Source organism: Microchirus variegatus (assembly GCF_963457635.1).
Source record: "Microchirus variegatus genome assembly, chromosome: 16".
Classification (NCBI taxonomy): Eukaryota; Metazoa; Chordata; class Actinopteri; order Pleuronectiformes; family Soleidae; genus Microchirus; species Microchirus variegatus.
In genome coordinates this window covers 2,306,950-2,320,554 of record NC_139817.1, presented here as the reverse complement: position 1 = coordinate 2,320,554, position 13,605 = coordinate 2,306,950, and the positions used below count along the sequence as shown (strand labels likewise).

General features: G+C 42.7%; 2 protein-coding genes across 2 annotated transcripts; both read right to left on the bottom strand.

Moving 5' to 3' along the window:
• Window positions 1–1,233: 1,233 nt before the first annotated feature.
• Window positions 1,234–8,869, bottom strand: mansc1 (MANSC domain containing 1). Its single transcript, XM_083902703.1, has 5 exons — window positions 8,611–8,869; window positions 6,944–7,035; window positions 5,455–5,793; window positions 4,976–5,131; window positions 1,234–4,148 (listed from the first exon to the last, which is right to left on the bottom strand). Exons 3-5 carry the CDS (start codon window positions 5,729–5,731, stop codon window positions 3,079–3,081), a joined length of 1,503 nt encoding a protein of 500 aa, XP_083758829.1. The 5' UTR covers window positions 5,732–5,793; window positions 6,944–7,035; window positions 8,611–8,869; the 3' UTR covers window positions 1,234–3,078.
• A 269-nt stretch (window positions 8,870–9,138) lies between these two features.
• c4h11orf98 (chromosome 4 C11orf98 homolog) lies at window positions 9,139–11,448 on the bottom strand. Its single transcript, XM_083902583.1, has 4 exons — window positions 11,329–11,448; window positions 9,886–10,010; window positions 9,692–9,789; window positions 9,139–9,613 (listed from the first exon to the last, which is right to left on the bottom strand). Exons 1-4 carry the CDS (start codon window positions 11,365–11,367, stop codon window positions 9,441–9,443), a joined length of 435 nt encoding a protein of 144 aa, XP_083758709.1. The 5' UTR covers window positions 11,368–11,448; the 3' UTR covers window positions 9,139–9,440.
• Between the last annotated feature and the right edge of the window lie 2,157 nt (window positions 11,449–13,605).

The window sequence follows — 13,605 nt, the reverse complement described above, 5'->3', positions numbered from 1 at the left end:
GTCTGGGGCTAAACTCCGTGTCGGTGTCTCACATTGTCTCCTGCAGGAGCAACGACGTCTCCTTCCGCTGTGAGGAAGCTGCCGCGTTACCGCGCTGCCGCTCTGCCGCCTCGCTACCGTCACCGCGCTGCCGCTCGCGGTACCGCTTCCCCCTGATTTCTATTGTTGTCCTGATTTACGCTTTTTACGTAACTACGTTAGTGCGTTACAACAAACAATGACTGTTGCTATATTGTGTTGTGTTACTGCAAATAAAATGTATTATTATTATTTACACTGAAATTAATCTGGTAGGATTTGTCTAGAATTTATTTTTATATGTTTACAATTTTTTTGCTCTCAGAAATAGATATTGTCGAACAATTTAAGGCTAATTTCTACAAAATGTATCTTCTTTGCTGACTCATTTTAAGTATATAAGGTTTATTTTACACATTTTTGTGTAAAATATACTGGAAGTACCAACACACTACGTTTTTTAAATTAAAAAATTCATACATTTAAAACAATATTTGATACAAAAGCATTATTTTATGATTTCCAGTCTAAAATTTAAATATAATCAAATTAAATAAATTGCTATTTTAAGATTCTACTAACTCACCAGGTAACTACATTTGACTGAGCTACTTGCTAGCTACATAATTAATAATAATACATTATAATAATTAATTTATATCGAAATAACTAAATATCTGATTGATTGACTGGCTAGCTAGCCAAATATCTAACAAACAAAGCAACTAACTAAATATCACTTTGACTAGCTAGCTCGCTAAATATGTGATTGACTGACTAGGTGACCAACAAACGCTATCAGAATAGCTAGCTAGCTAGCTACAAACCAGACAAACCATTTCACCAAATATCTAGATTTCAAGGCTAAAATAATCAATAATCAAATTAAATAAAGATAATTTCCAGATTAACTTAATCCTGAAATCATGTAATAAAAAACAACAAAACTAGAATATTTATTTGTCACATTATGTCCCCATTTGCCTTCCATACCTATCTATACAGCTTTATCACGTTCATATTTAAGCTCTTGCGTCTGAATTTAAGGGTTTAATTAAGGATAAACAATAAAAAAAAAGAATAAACACTATTTTTCAAAAATCACATATTTTAATCTTTACAAGAACAAAACATCCAATTTTTTTTTCCAAACTTATGCAAAAGCATCACTTCACGAGAAAAACAAAACCAAAAAACTATGACATCATCGTTAATTAAACAGGAAGTACAAATCAAAGCAACTTCAGTGAAACGTGTCAGTTTTTTTTTTCCAACAAGCCGACGCTGCCACCTGCTGGTGAACGGCGGCAGCGCAGCCTCAGCATCACCACCACCACCACCACCATAACCTACGTATCTCCACAATTCACAGACCACGTCCCGTACAAACTGAACTTAGCGATTATAGGAAAATAGTGCGCAGCCGGTGACTCGACTCAGCCGTGAAAAAACAATCTATCGTCTATTTAATATTGAAAAAGAAGCCGATCACATTTATCAAAAAACCACAGCAAACGATAGTGCATCATTTTCAGAGGGATTGCATCGAAAGTCTCGTCCCGTGTGTGTGAAACGGGAAATAGAAAAGAAAACAAACACAGTGAGAGAGAAGTGAAGCTCGTGTTAGTAAAAAGACATGCAGGTGGGCTTTTTTTTTTTTTGTCGTATTCACAGAACCGTCTACGTCCAGCGTTCACTTCCTGTTCCACGTCAGAGGTTTCCTGAGAATCAGAGAATTAAAAATATTGCTGTTCTTCTTCCCGCTGAAAGTCTCTCCACGGTCGACACGTTAAAAAGTCACGCTAGGGGTCGTTTTCCCCAACACTGGGTGGCGACGGGTTTACGATCTCTCTCTGGCTCATACGTAGCTTTGAAGCTAAAAATAAGTAGGAAAACAGAAAATAGCGCGGCGTAAAACACGATAAAGTCTCGATTCAGACGTTAGCATTCTGTAAAATGATAGTCCCCGAAAAAAATCTAGAGAAAGTTTCCGAAGAAAAAGCAAAAGGAAGAAATTAACATCTCCCGATGTGAATTGCGCTAACGAAAAAATTTATATCGGAATATTTTAACCCAAATAATTTGCTTACTTAAATTTTAAATTTGGGGGCTAAAATACGAAGATGTTAGCATTCTGTCATACTTCCGAAATTAGTAAAAATAAATTAGAGAAAGCGAAAGAACAGAAATGTTGGAAAACGTACGTCATTTACTTTTATCGTTGAAATATTTGATCGGAAAAATTAGCGCGCCGCGATGTCAAAAAAGCCACCCTGGCATGGAATTCACTTTAGCTTGGGCTAACGATCCGAATCCCGACGTGAATCACGCAAGTGTCCGAATCTTTTAAGCCAAAGAATTTTCTTACTGTTCCGTGTGAACGTAATTTAAGAAATAAAAAAAAAAAAATTAATTCGGAGGCTAAAACACGAAGATGTTAGCATTCTTTCCTACTTCCGAAATTGGTAAAAACAAATTAGAGAAAGCGAAAGAACAGAAATGTTGGAAAACTTACGTCATTTACTTTTATCGTTGAAATATTTGATCGGAAAATTAGCTCACTCTGCGTTGACTGGTATGGAATTCACTTTGGCTTGGGCTAACGATCCGAATCCCGACGTGAATCACGCAAGTGTCGGAATATTTTAAGCCAAAGAATTTTCTTTCTGTTCAGTGTGAACGTTACATTTCAGACAATAAAGAATGGGTTTTAGTTAAATTCGGAGGCTGGCATGAAAATTGCGAGGGTCAAAACCTTCGTAATCTTGAGTAGTTAGCTGTAGCCAACGCCTTAAAACACAACGGGTTAATCGCCCGTGGACGCGCGATAAGAAAGAAACGCACATTTTTCGTAGAACCTTTTGGAATCCGTACAATCTCAGAACGTTCCGGTGCAATCGTACGTAAACAAGCCAATGTGACAACGACACAACAATAACTTTGTGATAAACCACTCTGTGCCGTTTAGTTACTACCTCAGACGTTTATCGGATGCTAATCGATGCTAAACATTCATTTGTTTGAGCGTTTTTTTTGTCCTGAAACGTTTTTTTTTCTTCTTCACACCTCGTAGTGCAGGTCGTTGAGCTCCAGTCTCGTGTAATGTCGCCGGTCGAACGACTCCATCGCCTTCCGTCCGCCGATGGCCAGCGCTAGCGTTAGCATGGCCAGCCCCAGCACCATGAAAGCCACCATGCCGCTCTTCAGCGCCCCCCGCGCTGCGGACACTTTCCCCTGGGCGACGTCTTTGTGGACAATGACCAGGCTCACGGCAGGAGTCGTCCTCGCAGTTGACGGCTCGTCGGCAACGATAGCTGCTGTCGTAGCAGTTGTAGAAGTCGTAGTAGTAGGAGTAGTTGTAGGAGTAGTTGTAGTAGTAGGAGTAGTAGTAGGAGTAGTAGGAGTAGTTGTAGTAGTTGTTGTGGTTGTGGTCGGAGCAGTGGTGGTAGTTGTTATTGTCGTCGTTGTGGGAACAGCGGTCGTTGTGGTAGCTTCGGCATCTGGTTCAAGCTTGTTGGTAGTTCTCTGTTCGTCCTCTTCGCCTGACATCACTTCCTGTTGCGTTAGAGCAACAGGAAGTGGTGTCGTTGTGGTGGAGGTTGGTGGTGGTGGCTGGGTGGTGGTGGTGGTGGTAGTGGTGGTGGTGACAGGATGAGGTTTTACCATCTTGGTGGTTTTATTTCGTTTTCTGCTGGTTTTGTTGATCTTTTTCGTGGTGATGACGGCAGGAGCAGCTGTGGTGGTGGGAGTTTCTGTTGTCGTTGTTGTTGTTGTTGTGGTGGCGGCGCTGGTGGTGGTGGTTGTTGTGGTTGTGGGTGATGGAGGTATAGCAGGCATTGTGGCGATGATGAGGATGGGTGGAGGTGCTGTGGTGGTTGCTGGTACCTCTGTGGTGGTTGGTGCTATCGTGGTTGTCGTGGTGGTGGTGGTTGGCTCTGTCGTGGTGGTGGTGGTTGTTGTTGTTGTGGTGGTTGCTGGCATCGTTGTTGTTGTTGTTGTGCTCTGCGTGGTGGTGGAGGTCGCAGTGGTGGTTGTGGGTGTCGTCGGCGGTGGCGGGGTCGTGGTAGTCGTCGTGGTCTCTTTTGTGGTCGTTGTGGTGAGAGGCCTCACTGTGGTTGGATGAATCAACCCTGTGCAAAAACATTGACATGTTTAAACAAAACTAATAGCTAACTAGCTTAATGTTTGCCTGGCTGACTAGCTACCAAATATCTGACCAAATATCTAACAAACCACCCAACTAGACAGCCTAGTTTGCTATTTTATGATTTTACCAACCCACAAAGTAACGACATTTGTCTGAATAATTAAGCATTTAACTATCTGACTGACTAGCTAACTGCCTTTATATCAAAATAACTAAATATCTGATTGATTGACTGGCTAGCTAGCCAAATATCTGACTAACAAAGCGCTTAATGTGTGATTGACTGACTAACTGACCAACAAACTATATCAGACTAGCTGGCTAGCTAGTTACATACCCAACAAACCATAGCTATATAGCCTGAATAACTAAATAGTTGATCAACTGACTAGCTAGCTAGCCAAATATCTGACAAACAAAGCAACTAACTAAATATCAGTTTGATCAGCGAGGTAACTAAATATGTGATTGACTGACTAAGTGAGCAACAAACTATATCAGACTAGCGAGCTAGCTAGCTACATAACTGACAAACCATTTCACCAAATATATAAACTGACTAGCTACGCATGTAGCTAAATACCTGAATAACTAAATAGATGATCGACTAACTAGCTAGCTAGCCAAATATCCGAGTAACAAAACCAACTGCTTATAAATATCTAGATTGTTATTTAAAGATTTTGCCAACTAACCAAGTCACCAAATTGAATTTCTGACTGACGAGCTAGTTAGCTGTGTTTCTGACTAACTAGCCAATTAAACACTCAGAAACAGACGGGAAACTGTAGCGCCCCCTGCTGTTTGTACCTTTGTAGATGTCGTAGGTGTTGATTCCGTCCTGCGCCTTCATTAAAGGACAGTCCTGTTCGCTCTGACAGTGGAACAACATGCAGTTTTCCTCGCGTTTGTCGTTGTCGTCGTCGTGTTTGTTGCCGATATAGACGGCCATGTTGCACTTGGTACCTTCACAAAACACAGAAAAACAACAACAAAGCGATTCAAGAATTCACGTATGATGAAGGACAGAGTGCAAAATAGGCTAATTTTACGACATTTAACACAATTAATTAATCCGTGCGGATGTACAGTAAGCTAGCATGCTAACTTCCAATGAACGCAAAAACAAAATGGACGATACGGCAGCTCTAAAGACACCTGATCTGACCACATAACAGGTCCTAAACACCGCCCCCTGGTGGCCAGCTGTAGTGCAATACACTAAAAAGTATTATTTTTTAATTGATTGATGATTAAATATTGACTGTCACTGTGTGGGTGAGTCTAACCGGGCTGGACGTCCTCTGAGCAGCAGGCGAGGACACAGTCCCTCTCCGAGCGAACCAGTCGAGTGACCATCTGCGTCCCCGGTCTGTTTAGCGCTAGCTTGGCGTTGACTCTGGCGCTCTGGTGTTGTCTCGAGTAACAAGTCTCGGGCTCCACAGCTGACACGGGAAGAGACATCGTCAGCACCACCGTCATCATCATCATCATCGCGAGGGCAGCGGTGGCGGCGGCGGCGCCAGGCGGCGTCCGCGAGGGTCGACCGGAGTGTCGTGGAAACATGGCGGCTGAAGATCAACGGCGTGCGATCAGAAACAGAGAGAGCGGAGATCCACAGGAACGAGCTGCGGGACAGAAAACGGACATTTTAAAGGTTCAATTCAACCGAATGACTAAAAATCAAAATTAAATAAAGATAATTTCCAGATTAACTTAATTCTGAAATCATGTCACAACAACATTAAATAGAAAAAGATTGACTGACTAAGTGACCAACAAACTATATCAGAATAGCTAGCTAGCTACATACCCGACAAACCATTTCACCAAATATCTAGATTTCAAGGCTAAAATTTAAATATAATCAAATTAAATTAAGATAATTTCCTGATTAACTTAATCCTGAAATCATGTAATAAAAACAACAACATATTAAAGGCGCCATATGTAAGAATGTGGCCAAAAATGGTTACTACATTCAAATTCAAAATACCGAGGTCTTTTAGGTTTCGTTTTCTGACGTAACTGGCAACCCGTGGTTGCGCGGCAGCCGAGACTCTACTGACTGCAATGATTGGTAGACGGCAGTAGGTGGCGCCACATGACAAAACATGATTTCAAAACATAAACGTGATTTGCAGTCTGCAAAATATTTTTTTTAATGCAAATATTTTGTCTGTACTGTTGTTGTTGGTGAGTTCAGTTTGTTATATGAACATTATTCCTGAGTCTCTGTGACATATTAGGAGGATTTTATGGCCAGTTGCTTTAGATTTATTACATAATGCACCTTTAAATATGAGCTAAATCAGAAAACCAGAATATTAATTTGTCACATTATGTCCATATTTGCCTTCCATACCTATCTGTACAGCGTTATAGCGTTCATATTTAGGCTCTTACATCTGAATTTAAGAGTTTTAAGAATATTTGACTGTTTTAAGGCAGATAACGGCAGATATTCGTCTGTGTTTATAGGATTAAAAAGTGTCAGTTCCAGACGTCTCTCGCTGCTGCGTCAGATCCCAGTTCTGTCGACTCCAAACGCACAGAAATAGAATCATCGCAGGAGTAAAAATAGAAAAAACTAAAAATGGATCTGACATTATTATTATTTTAGGTTCCTGCGAAGGTTGGCGAGGTCAGTCGAGAACATTTCTGAAAACGGCGCTCGCTTAAAAACCACGACACGTTTTTGCGTTTGAACGTGTTTTTATCCTGAAAATAATACATTTATTTATATATACAGTGTTAAGAGCAGAATAACGAACTCACCAGGACGACGGCGTTGGCGTAAACAGTCCTCCATCAGATGTTCAGGCGCTCTGAGGGTCCACAGTCCACGCGGCAGGACTTTAGTCCGTCTCCTGTGACAAACGCAGACTTTAAATCACCTTATCTGCGTTTACGGCCGCTTCTATCTGAGCCGCGCCGTAGCAATCAGGCTAAAGAGGTAGTTCGGGTTCATGACAAAACTAAGGAAACTTTAGCTTATCTGCTCATTACCAACGTTTTATGCCCCTGCTAGCTAAACTAGTCAATAAACAAGACTATACGTGGGATTTTATCAACATAAATAGCATAGCTACATGGCTACTTTGATTAAAAATCACAGACTAATATGTTTATGGATAATTTACTGTGAAAAAAATATGACAAAAAATGCTATTTCTGGAAAAATAGCAATATTTTCAGAGTTGGAATTCACGACTTCCGACTTCCAAACGGAACATGAACGGCAATCCAACCATACGGAAAAAAAACGAACAACGCTGCGTCGTTCGGGCACAACATAGTCCGTGAATTACGTCAGTTTGACGTCGTTAGCTTGTAAACTGGTGGCTAATTGTCAGGAATCTTAAACGACTAAACTACTACGCTACTTAAACCGCGTCGCGCTTAACCGCGTCTAACCACTTACAAACGTCGTTAGCTTGTAAACTGGTGGCTAATTGTCAGGAATCTTAAACTACTAAACTACTACGCTACTTAAACCGCGTCGCGCTTAACCGCGTCTAACCACTTACAAACGTTGTTAGCTTGTAAACTGGTGGCTAATTGTCAGGAATCTTAAAAACGCTACTTAAACCGCGTCGCGTTTCCCGTGAGCGTTAACAAACTGTCAACACGATTAAAAATGAGAGACTAATATGTTTACGGCTAATTTACTGTGAAACAAATACGGTCAAAGTGCTATTTCTGGGAAAATAACAATATTTTCCGAGTTGGAAATCACGACTTCCGACTTCCAAATGGAACGCAGCATTAAAGCTAGCAACTAATCCAACCATACCGAAAAAAAAACTGAACTATCCCTTTAAATTATTACAGCTAAAACTACCTTATTTTATTTCAAATCACCATCACTTAACTTTTGTTTACGCAACATTTCTTCGTAATTGTCCCAATATTCTTCTAAACGTCAAATCTATGACATCAAGCGAACTTCAGGCGAACAAGAAAGTGGAGATAATTATTCAACTCGTGGCCGCGAACAGACTTCGCCTTCGCCGGAGGAAAAAGCTCCGCAGTAAAACCTCAAGTTCCAAAGCGAAGGACTTCGCTTGACTTCGCTTCGCGCTGCGTCGCTCGGGCACAGAACGAGCCCGCTATTACGTCAGGAGTTCGGGTGTTCGCGCTAACAAACGTCGTTAGCTTGTAAAACTGGTAGCTAATTACGAGCAAAAACGCGTCTTAAACCGTGTCGCGTTTCCCGGTGAACGTTAACAAAATGTCCACACGCAAAAAACAACACGCAGCGTTTACACGTAAAGTAAAAAAAAAACCACGAGTGGCGGTGGGCAAACAAGCCCGTTAGCACGAAGCTAACCTCCGCCTTTGTGTCAGTGTTCGCCCGCTTCGTCCACCTGCTCCCCATCACTTACCTGCCGGGCTTCCGCTCAGCGCTAACCCGGCTTTATTTTTTTTATCATTCTCCTCACCTTTGTTTTCACCGAGGACGCCGATTAACGCCACCCAGCGTCCCGCATCCATCCGCCGGTCCGAGCACAGTTGGAGGAGTCGGTGTTCGCGCGGAGGTCTTTACCGAACCGGTTCAGTCCCAGCGACCGCAGCCGAACCTCCATCCATCACCGAGCGAAATACAAATAGTCAACACACAATATAGACGTATTTATAAAGAATTGACGGGATGACGAGGGTTTATGGCGGATATAAAGCCGTGATTTGGCTGCTCTCTCCTCCGGGTGATGGTGATGATGAGGCTGGAGCTTCTCTCCAGAGTCTGACCCATTTTAGTCTTTGTCCTCCTGAGGAGGAGGAGGAGGAGGAGGAGGAGGAGGAGGAGGAGGAGGCAGCATCATCATCCCAGAGCAGCTCCACACACTCCGGCTCCTCATCACACAAACATCTACCGCCACAGATCCCATTTATACCTTTAAAAACTTACGTTAATTCAACATAAATGTGTTTTTACGCTGAAGAACTTCGTTAATAATTCACCCAGAACATGAAAACAACGTTTTATTGTCTCCTTTAAAACCACTTTAAAGAAGATTCGCCTTCGCGGAGAAGCTGAAAAACAACAAAAACTAACACATGACGTCATCGTTTTAAAGGCTGAATGAATGAATCTTCTTTTCTCAGCGGAGAAATAACAATGTTGACAAACGCTGACACCTCGTGGTCACTGCGCGGTACTGCAGCCACCCATAAAATCTTTTTTTTTTTTTTTTTTTTTTAAATGAGGGAATTGATCAGCCACCATTTTGAGAGTCAATGTCCTCACCGTCCCACACAGGAGGACAGCGTCTCATTCGGCGTCCACCATGTCTACGTCCTCCTTAGCTCCGCCTCCTCCTCCCGCCGTCGCCGCTGCCGCCGCCTTCTTCTTCTTCCTGTTCTTTTTCTTGGCCGGAGCTGCTGAGGAGTCTTGTTTCTTCTGAGGTGGAGCTGACGATGATGATGATGATGATGCTGCTACGACTGAGTTTAGAAGAAAAACAACACAGTGAGCGTCTGACGTGGACACATGACGACGTGGACAAGTTTGTCCTCGCTCACCTTCCATGGACATCTTCTCCCGCTGCATGTGCTGCAGCTGTTTGAGCAGCTTTCGCTTCTTCTTCCCCGACAGAGTGATGTTCGCCCTCGCACTCGACCTGAAAGAAGGAAAGGGAGGAGGTCAAAGGTCAGGAGGAGGAGGGGCGGGGGGCGGGGCCAGGTCGTGTCACGTGACAGACCGACAGCGCACTCACTTCCTCTTCCTCAGGTGATGGACGGTGATGAGACCCTGGTCGACCACGGCGCCGACGATCAGATGCCGCTTCCTCTTCTCTCGACTCAGGACGCGGCGGCGCTTGAACAGGTTCCGCCCGAGTTCCTGCGAGGAAAACGACGAGTACATGAAGTACTGCAGTACTGTTGAAATATACGAAGTACTATTACTGCAGTTTCAACATATTATGAACCTGAACCTGTTTTACCTCAGGAACCGGAGCTCTAAACGTCACCCAAGTTAAGCTAGTACCAGTTATTCTGAGGGTAATATTAGCATGTGGAGACTGGAACTTGCTTAACTCCCAGTTCCCGCTTCAAACTGGAATGCACTGTATAGTGCGAGTTAGGCTACTATTAGCTTTATAGTTCGACTTGCTAACTAACTAGCCAATCTAATGAAATGGAGTTGGAAGTTGGAGCTGGGAAAGACGTCACATCTGAGTTAAGCTAGTACCAGTTATTCTGAGGGTAATATTAGCGTCATAGCTAGCCTTTAAAGACTCATAAAATTTTCTGAAACTGTCTAATCCCAGACAAGTCTTTAAAAATAGTTTTAGATATCGATTGCAAACCTAGCTATAATGCTAATAGGACCGTGACCTGTGAAGTTCTGTGGAGACTGGAACTTGCTTAACTCAGGCGTGACGTCCTTCCCAGTTCCGACTTCAAACTGGAATGCACCGTATAGTGCGATTTAAGCTACTATTAGCTTTATGGCTTGACTTGCTAACTAACTAGCCAATCTAACCAAATGGATTTGGAAGCCGGAGCTGGAAATGACTGCTACTGAGAAGTACTGCTACCGCGGTACTATGACAGACTGTGGAGAGTGACATCGCGTACTTTTACTGTGACTACATTTCATGAAGTACTGCTAGTACTGTGCTGTTATTGGGAGTACACAAAGTACTACTTAAAGTACATGACAAACTATTACTGTGGCTACATGAATTACAATTACTTTGGTTCAGTTACTAGAGAAAGTAATGTTACTGTGACACCGTGATTACATGAAATACTATTACTGGTACAACTGCTTCATGAAGTACTGTAGTCCTGTGAATAAAGTAATTATGGTACTATGACAACATGAAGAACTGTTACTATGATACTAAGTACACTTACCACAGTACAGCTAATGAAGTTATTATTGTGGTACTGTGACAACATCAAGTACATTCGTCGTTATTACAAGACGTACCATTACTGTGGTATTTACTGAATGAAGTACTGTTACTGAAGTACACGACTGCTGCTACTCGTACTTGTACTTCACAGAGCTAAAAAGTACAGTAAAACTAGACATTACTATACGTTGTGTTCTGGCAGCAGTCAATGCTAACATCTAGCTCTACTAGCGCCGTCTTTAACTCAGTATTTTTCTACATAATTACGAATAAAACTGCGTTTTTTTTACTCACAGTTTTCGGTCTGTTTATTTTCCCTCCTGGCGGCGCCATGTTGAATCTCCCACATGTTCAGTTTCTTCTTCTACGTTTAAAAAGATATCACAGAATCACTTCCGGACTCGACACCGCCGCCATTTTCTTCTTCGTCTCTTTGAATGACGGCCTGAAATCAGAGTTTAACGGTGTTTTACTGACATCTGCTTTACCGGAGTTGAAGCAAATATATAAATTATTATTATATTATTTTTCTTCTTGTTATTATATGTTTTAATGTCGTGTTTGTAAACAAATATGTGACACGACGCCACTCTCAGAAGTATAGCAAAACACACAGTGCCCCCTGCTGGTTGACTGTGTTTAGACCTTGTTTTTGTCCAACCGTTTATCGTTTGTTTTTAACTTCATTTAACTAAAGTTAGACCAATACGTTTTCAGTTGACGGTGTAGTACAAACATATATGAGAGGTAAACAAACTAAGAGAGAAAAACAACAAATAAATACACACAAATCATATTTAAATACAAACAAAATGATATATAAATAATCTGTAAATTCTGTAAACGACGCGTTGAAAGTATGACGTCATTGTTTACGTGCCGCGACACCGGAGTCCAGGCACCGTTTACCACTTAGCTCCGCTCCGTTAGCTACATTAGCTTCTTTTAGCGCCGTTACCGTACCTACAGTCAAACTGGACCGGTCTGTTTATTAAAGGAAAAGAGCAGCGCTAACAAATAGCAAGCGTACCTGTGTACTAAGTATGTGCGCTTCTGTTTTCAACATTTAGCGCTACTTTAGAGACTCATTTTAACAATCGGGAGTCACGCAAACAACCGCGTTAACGTTTGACGGCGCGAATTTAAACGTATAAATACAAGAACGGTCCTGAACCACACACACATGCTAACGTTTCCCACGCTAATCGTGGACGTGTTTCCCTGCTGCAGAGAATCTCGGGGAATATTGATGACTGTAAACGACGCGTTGAAATAAAGCATTTAAACTAGCGTTGCGCAAAAAGTTAACGCCCGTTAACGCGTGGCGCGTTTCCATGACGACTGACCGGAAAAAGACGCGTTTGACGTCATGTTTACGTGCCGCGACACCGGAGTCCAGGCACCGTTTACCAGTTAGCTGCATTAGCTCCTTTTAGCGCCGTTAGCGTACCTGCAGTCAAACTGGAGCGGTCTGTTTATTAAAGGAAAAGAGCAGCGCTAACAAATAGCCAGCGTACCTGCGTACTGCGTATGCGCGCTTCTGTTTTTAACGTTTGGCGCTACTTTAGAAACTCGTTTTAGCAATCGGGAGTCACGCAAACATGATGTCGCGCGCGTCTTTTTCCGGTCAGTCGTCACGGAAACCGCGTTAACGTTTGACGGCGCTAATTTAAACACATAAATACAAGAACGGTCCTGAACCGCACGCACGCTAACGTTTCCCACGCTAACCGTGGACGTGTTTCCCGGCTGCAGAGACTCTCGGGGAGTATTGATGCCTCCTGACTGGTTAGCCTCCGAGGCCTGAGTGGATAATAAGTGTCTGGAGGACGCTCTCGGACCATTACAGTAAAAAGATCCGACTGTAATTGGTTGATTTTTTCCTCCCTCCCTCCAGATAAATGTCATGTGGACTGATCCTCAGTCAGGGATCCAGCTCCGGTCCAGGACTTGTCGACAGCGCTAACGAGCTCTGACACAACGCGAACGCGCTCGCGTCTGTCGAGGGTCTGAGATCAGTTTTACATGTCGACTTTTTTGCTGATTATTCATCGCTTTCCCTCGGAGCTTTCTGGAGGAGGTTCAAGAACTCCCCTTTGATCCGGGGCCAGTCAGGAAAACCAGGCCAAAAGCTTCTTTCTGGACCGGAGAAGAAACGAGTCACTGGGAGTTTTCAGACTCTCAGACTCTGCTACTGACAAACTCTGACACAGACTTTCAGGTTCGCAGGGTTTTTCACGCTGAGCTCCAGCAAATTATTAACAAACACATTATTCAGATCTGCAACAGATTTAAATCTGGATCTGGATCTGGATCTGTGTGTGGCCTGAGACTCTGGTTCAGGTTTGGTGCTACAATCTGTGGCTCCCTGAACCCGTTTTACCTCAGGAACCGGAGCGCTAAACGTGACATATACGCCCGAGTTAAGCTAGTAGCAGTTATTCTGAGGGTAATATTAGCATCAAAGCTAGCCTTTAAATATTTTCTGAAACTGTCAAGTCGTTAAAAGTAGTTTTAGATAAGATTTTGATCTAGCTTGAAAACCTAGCTCTAATGCTAATGCTAAGTTCT

Coding starts and splice junctions, on each gene's coding strand:
- c4h11orf98 (XM_083902583.1), bottom strand. CDS start 11,367: ATGGCGCCGCCAGGAGGGAAAATAAACAGACCGAAAACT. Junction 10,011..11,328: donor AAATAAACAGACCGAAAACT/GTGAGTAAAAAA, acceptor TTTTCCTCGCAG/GAACTCGGGCGGAACCTGTT. Junction 9,614..9,691: donor GGAGAAGATGTCCATGGAAG/GTGAGCGAGGAC, acceptor TTCTAAACTCAG/TCGTAGCAGCATCATCATCA.
- mansc1 (XM_083902703.1), bottom strand. CDS start 5,731: ATGTTTCCACGACACTCCGGTCGACCCTCGCGGACGCCGCCTGGCGCC. Junction 5,132..5,454: donor CTCAGAGGACGTCCAGCCCG/GTTAGACTCACC, acceptor TGTTTTGTGAAG/GTACCAAGTGCAACATGGCC. Junction 4,149..4,975: donor CACCTACGACATCTACAAAG/GTACAAACAGCA, acceptor GTTTTTGCACAG/GGTTGATTCATCCAACCACA.